Source organism: Chaetura pelagica, unplaced genomic scaffold, assembly GCF_000747805.2.
Source record: "Chaetura pelagica isolate M959 unplaced genomic scaffold, ChaPel_1.0 scaffold528, whole genome shotgun sequence".
Lineage (NCBI taxonomy): Eukaryota > Metazoa > Chordata > Aves > Apodiformes > Apodidae > Chaetura > Chaetura pelagica.
This window is the reverse complement of record NW_009954306.1, coordinates 322,339-328,154: the sequence shown is the minus strand read 5'-3', so window position 1 is coordinate 328,154 and position 5,816 is coordinate 322,339. Positions and strand designations below refer to the sequence as shown.

Sequence of the window (5,816 nt, the reverse complement as noted above, 5' to 3'; positions counted from 1 at the left end):
GGGAGGGACCTGGAGCCCGGCAGTGCCCGGGGCACCGGGAGAGCTCCCGGCACAGCCCGACCTAGAGCTTGAGCGCCGTGACACGGGGGATGTGGAAGGGACACGTCTCCTCAGAGGGGTGGGAGGGACCCTGTGAGATGCGGGAGGGACCTGGAGCCCGGCAGTGCCCGGGGCACCGGGAGAGCTCCCGGCACAGCCCGACCTAGAGCTTGAGCGCCGTGACACGGGGGATGTGGAAGGGACACGTCTCCTCTGACCCTGTGGAGCTGCAGGAGGAGGAGAAAAACATCAGGGGCTTGAGGAGGGGCCTGTATCTCCCCTCCCTGTGCCCTCCCCTGATAGAAGAGCTCCTCAATAAGTAGAACCAAACGCATGTGAATTATGATACATGAACTAGGTAACCTTGTATGTCGTTCTGAAAATGACTCGTGTGTCAAGATGCCTCGTGGGGCAGGATAAGGAGGGTCCCGAGACAATGTGACCATTTATCCAAGGAGGATCCAGGCAGGACTCTGGTAAGAAAACTTGCCTGCATGGCCAAATTGTTGCTGATCAATCAAGAAAATTGGAAACTGTTGCCTTTGTAGGTAGATGATGATAGATGGTCTTGAAAATATATAAATACTGTCAGTCTGGGGCACTGAGTTGCGGCATTTATGGCAGTGCTGGGATAAAAGGTGCCTGCTTGATCTGTTGTTGCTGAGTTCTACACTCAGACTCCTTACCCAGGTGAGGAAGGTTAGAAATCAAGGGGGTCTGGAGATCCTGAGATGTGTGTGTCACCCCAGGCAGCCCACCCACCCACCCCTTGCCCACCCCTTACATGAGCCGGTTCCGGATGGGGCGGAAGTGTTTGGTGAGCCTGATGGCGAAGATGATGTTGGGGATGAGGAAGAAGGTGCAGCACCCCAGGCTGAACCAGAAAGCGTTCTGCAAAGAAGAGAACACAGGGGGCCCTGCTGAGCCTGAAGGAGTTTGGGGGAGCCTTGTGGTGGCTGGTGGTGGTGGTGAGATGGTGGAGGATCTGGTGCACGGAGCAGCATCTCACTGCCAGTTCCTGGAGGGGCCTCCATGATCACCCCTTGTCAAGGGTGCACCCTTTGTGGAGAGGCCTCCATGGAGGGGTCTCCATGGGCACCCTTCATGGAGGGGTCTCCATGGGCACCCTTTGTGCAGGGGTCTCCATGGGCACCCCTTGTGCAGGGGTCTCCATGGGCACCCTTTGTGCAGGGGTCTCCATGGGCACCCTTCATGGAGGGGTCTCCATGGAGGGGTCTCTCGGAGGGCCAGGGTTGGGTTCCTCACCCAGGGCTCAGCGATGCGGTCGCACAAGATCACCCCCCCGTTGTCCAGCGCCGTGGCGAGCGGCTGGCACGAAGCCACGTCCTCCCTCAGCTGCAACGAGAGGCAGAGACATCTGGGCTCAGAGGGGTTGGTGACATGTTTTGCTGCCCTGGCTCGGCGAGGGGCTTTGCAGGCAGCACCCCCAGGGGTCCCAAGGGGCAGCACTCACCGTCTGTCCCACCCAGCTGAGGTACTGAGAGAAGTAGCGCAGCTCCCGCCGCGTGAAGCAGCCGATCTCCTGGGCAGAGGGCAGGCAGCATCAGGGCAGGGTACCATGGTTCCCAGGGCAGGCAGCATCAGGGCAGGGTACCATGGTTCCCAGGGCAGGCAGCATCAGGGCAGGGCACCATGGTTCCCAGGGCAGGCAGCATCAGGGCAGGCACCATGGTTCCCAGGGCAGGCACCGTGGTGCCCAGCCCAGCCCCAGCCCCTCTCCAACCAGCTTGTCATGTCTGGTTTGGAAACTGGAGGCTTCAGGTGCCCCTTTCCCTTCTAAGTGCCCCATTCTCACTCTTTCTTTCTGGCTGTGGGGAGTATTGTGTCCAGCTCTGGGCTCCCCAGTTCAAGAGGGATAGACTGGGAAGAGTCCCAATCAAAAGCTAGGAGGATGGTTAAGGACTGGGACATCTGTCATACAAGGAAGGGCTGGGAGACCTGGGGCTGTTTAGTCTTGAGAAGGCTAAGAGGGGACCTGATTAATGTCTATAAATATCTGCAGGGTGGGTGTCAAGAATGGGACAATCTCTTTTCAGTGGTGTCTGTGATGGGACGAGGGGAAAGGGCACCAAGTTACAGCCCAGGAAGTTCTACCTCAGCATGAAGAGAAACTTCTTTTCTGTGAGGGTGGCAGAGCCCTGGGACAGGCTGCCCAGAGAGGCTGTGGAGTCTCCTTCTCTGGAGACTTCCAAGACCCATCTGGACACATTCCTGTGTGACCTGCCCTGGGTGTTCCTGCTGCAGCAGGAGGGTTGGACTCAATGATCTTCAGAGGTCCCTTCCAACCCCTGTGATTCTGTGATTTTGTACCCCCTAGGTGTGAATCCAGGCCTGGCTCACCTGCCTGAGGATCTGCTGGGCTTGCACAGGCAGCCGGGCTTCCACCGAGGCCGTGGTGGCCAGTGTCGTCTTCACCCGCTCCTGGGGAAGCACGGGAAGGGAAGAGCATCCTTAGAGCACCCAGCAGCAGGAGGAATGTCCCAGGGGTGCTGGGAATTTGGGATAATTTCTAGAAAGCAGGGAAGGAGGGACCTGCCCCAAAGCAGAGAAACCTCCTTGCAGGGAGCAGGGAGGTTAAACAGCAGGGGGTGGCTCTGAAATGCTGCAGGGGGAGTTCTGATCTGCAGCAGCAAATCCAGGAGACCGATCCTCCCCCTGGGTGGTAGCTTTCCTGGCTCTCCCATCACCCTGTAACTGGCTTTTTGGGGCCCTGGCAGGTGGGACCCATGGGGTGCCAGATGTTTTGTTGAGTTGTAAGAAACCACACAAGTACCTGGAGACGCGGCGCCAAGCGGGAGAGGAACTGGACGCTTTCCCCCAGCTTTGCCTGTGGGACAGGGAGGTGAGAAGGGTGAAAAATCCCCATCCTTCCTTTCTCGGGGACACCACCGGGCAAACACCAGCAGCATCACGAGCCACCAGCCCAGCACGGACTCACCACCAAAGCCTCCTGTGATTGCACTGTGGAGTTTTGCATCTGCCAGAGGGCCCGGGCCTCGGCGGCCAGCCGCCCTGCCACCGTGCCGTTCCTCTGGGGGGGAAAACAACGGGGTGAGGATGTCCCCATGGGGACACAGGCAGCCCCCACCACCCAACCCACCGCTCACCTGCATTTTCTGCAGCCCCTCGAGGCTCCTCGCCAAGCCGGGCAGGCTGGTCTGCACCACTGGGTTTTTCATCTGCGGGGAGAATGGAGTTTGGTGGCTGCCCCAGAAACCTGGGAGTCAACCCTGGAGAGGCTGGGCTACGTCCTACCCACCGCGCTGGGAACCAGCTCTCCCTCACCTCCTCCTGGAAGCGCCCATAGTCCACCTCGTCCACGCCGCTGCGGGCAAAGGTCTCCAGGTCCTGGCGGCCCTCGCTGCGGAGCAGCCGCACGTCGCCCAAGCGCGTGGTGAAGTCGCCCAGGAGCTTCTGGAAATCAGCCGTGTACTGCGGGGGTGAGAGCAGGGGGAGGCTGCAGGGCTGGGGCCGGCCACCTCCATCCCAGTAAGCCCAGTAAAGCTCCAGGGGTGAGAGCAGGGGGAGGCTGCAGGGCTGGGGCCGGCCACCTCCATCCCAGTAAGCCCAGTAAAGCTCCTGCATCCTCACACCATTGCCAGAAGCTCTGGCTGGAGCCAGCCCTCACCTTGGGGGATTTTAGATGCTCATCCAGGTCGTAGGACCTGTCAAGTTGCAGCACCTCCCACAGCCCCGCGCCGCTCTTGCACTCCCTGGAAGGCAAAGGGACACTGGTGGCATCACCCTCAGCAGGTCCCCGAGGTGGAGGGGCAGAGGTGGCACCTGCAGCACCCACCGGTACGTGGTGCTGAGGTTGGAGTCCCTCCTGATGTTGAGCTGGCGGGTGAGGTTCATGGATGGAGGCAGGTTCCCGGGGGTGTCGATGAACTGGGACAAACAGGAGGGAGAAAAAGAGGGTTGGGGGTGGGCAGAGGCATTCCCAGCAGTGATTCTGGGGATGCTGTGCCCCCACTGGTGCGTCCTGGAGTACCCAATCCTAGCCAGAGCTGTTCTTCCCTTCCATTTATTTACAGACCCCATTTGCAGAGCCTCGCCAGGTTGCGTTTGGGGGGACATGCAGGGACCTGCCTGCGTGTGCAGAGCACAGAACCAGCCCTAATCCCATTCCCATTCCCAACCCCAGTCCCAGTCCCATTGCAGTGTACCACCCGCCCCGAGCAGCCCTGGGATCCCTGAGGAGCACAGGACAGGGGTCCTGCAGGTAAGAACATTGTCACCTGCAGGAAATTAACAGCACAAAGGGCAATTCCCCCCTGCTGATGCAAATCCAAGGATCTAATCCTGAATTCAGCCTTCTGGTTTGGGATGGAGCTTTTCTAGGTGGGTTTAGGGAAAGGACACAAAGTTTTGGGGGCATTTTGGTCCACACAAGCAGAGACCTATGGGACAATGGGTGGATACTTGGTCACCCACCTTAAAAATCTCCTGGTTGACCCAATTCCTGCAAACCAGAGTCTGGATGTTGCCCCCAACCAGGAAGGTGGCGAAAACCAGGAGGATGAGGAGCCAGGAGAACAGGAAAGCCAGGCCCACGCCGCTGTGAAGAGGCAGAGGAGGTGGCTTTTGCAGACCCGGACGAGCAGAAAAAGCTTGTGGGGACCTGCCCATCCAGCTGCAGCCCCGTGGCTCCATCCCGCGCCCGGGCACGCCGGCCGCCTGGGAAGGGCCCTGGGGAGCGGGGCTGGGATGTGGGAGCTGCCAGCGCCCAGGGAGGAGCAGCTTCTCCCAAACCCGCCGGCACAGGCGGTGGCTTCAAAAGCCTTTTGTCTTGGCCAGCTCCTGGTTTCTCCCTTGGCTTTTCCCCTCTGGTTTTGGGGAGGGGGAGGAGGGGTGGTGAGATGGCAGCAGTTTCCCCCCTCAGCCTCCAGCACCTGGAGAGATGCTTACACCAGGAGGAACTTGGCGCCAGCTTCTCCTCGGCACTCATAGTCACCCGGGTCCTCCCGCTTGGAGAGCCCGTAGGTCCCCAGGGCCATCCCTGTCACGTTGCAGGCGAGGATGAGGAGGATGATGGAGCACAGCACCGTGCCCGCGATCCACCTGGAGGGAAGAGCAGCAGGGCACAGCCTCGAGATACGGGGTGGATGCAGCAGCTGGGGCTCGGGGGGTGCTTATCACCCATCTCTGCCACACCCCCTGCTCCCCTTTGTGCTCCCCGGGGTCACCTGTACTGCTCAAAGCGCTCCACCTCCCGGAGGTAGGGCTGGCTCCTGTCCTCTGCCTTCACCAGGACATCGCTGATGGGCCCGGTGTAGTCAGGGAGGGGGAAGCCATCGGCGATGGACTGCACCTTCTCTGTAACACGGGCCATCTCCTCCCGCAGATCTGCAGGGCCAAGGCCGTGCTGGAGGGGTGGCTTCTCCCCCCCCTCCCACCCCAAGTCCCCAGATTGGGATTTGCCCCACAAGGGGTGTCCCCGCTCGCCCTGGCTGTCCCACTCACCCTGGATGACCTGTGCCATCCTCTCCACAGCCAGCTCCGGGATGGAGTTGAAGGTGCCGTTGCCCTGGGAGGTAAGATGGGGTGCTGAGAGGCTTGTCCAGAGCTGCCTGTGGGCACCAGAACCCCCCTCCTTGCTTCACCCCGACCCCTTCCAACCTGGCGAATCATCTCTGCAAAGTCACTTCGGGGCAGACCAGCCAGCGCCTTCAAAACCTTCTCCACCGACGGCACCTTGGGGAGGGGGGGTTGGAAGAAGCGACCCGTGAGCCGGCGGGGCGGCGGCGGGCGCCGTG

At 60.6% G+C, this 5,816-nt stretch overlaps 1 protein-coding gene across 1 annotated transcript in view; it reads right to left on the bottom strand.

Moving 5' to 3' along the window:
- Nucleotides 1–202: 202 nt before the first annotated feature.
- PROM2 (prominin 2) overlaps nucleotides 203–5,816 on the bottom strand; it is a 12,397-nt gene continuing 6,783 nt past the window's right edge. The window contains exons 8-23 of the mRNA XM_010003942.1: nucleotides 5,680–5,754; nucleotides 5,524–5,587; nucleotides 5,247–5,406; nucleotides 4,969–5,121; nucleotides 4,495–4,618; nucleotides 3,857–3,948; nucleotides 3,689–3,773; nucleotides 3,346–3,492; nucleotides 3,168–3,239; nucleotides 2,999–3,091; nucleotides 2,834–2,887; nucleotides 2,401–2,481; nucleotides 1,514–1,582; nucleotides 1,306–1,395; nucleotides 824–930; nucleotides 203–266 (exon numbers count right to left, since the gene is read on the bottom strand). Coding sequence (XP_010002244.1) covers nucleotides 203–266; nucleotides 824–930; nucleotides 1,306–1,395; nucleotides 1,514–1,582; nucleotides 2,401–2,481; nucleotides 2,834–2,887; nucleotides 2,999–3,091; nucleotides 3,168–3,239; nucleotides 3,346–3,492; nucleotides 3,689–3,773; nucleotides 3,857–3,948; nucleotides 4,495–4,618; nucleotides 4,969–5,121; nucleotides 5,247–5,406; nucleotides 5,524–5,587; nucleotides 5,680–5,754 — 1,530 coding nt within the window. The remainder of the gene's footprint in view (nucleotides 267–823; nucleotides 931–1,305; nucleotides 1,396–1,513; nucleotides 1,583–2,400; nucleotides 2,482–2,833; nucleotides 2,888–2,998; nucleotides 3,092–3,167; nucleotides 3,240–3,345; nucleotides 3,493–3,688; nucleotides 3,774–3,856; nucleotides 3,949–4,494; nucleotides 4,619–4,968; nucleotides 5,122–5,246; nucleotides 5,407–5,523; nucleotides 5,588–5,679; nucleotides 5,755–5,816) is intronic.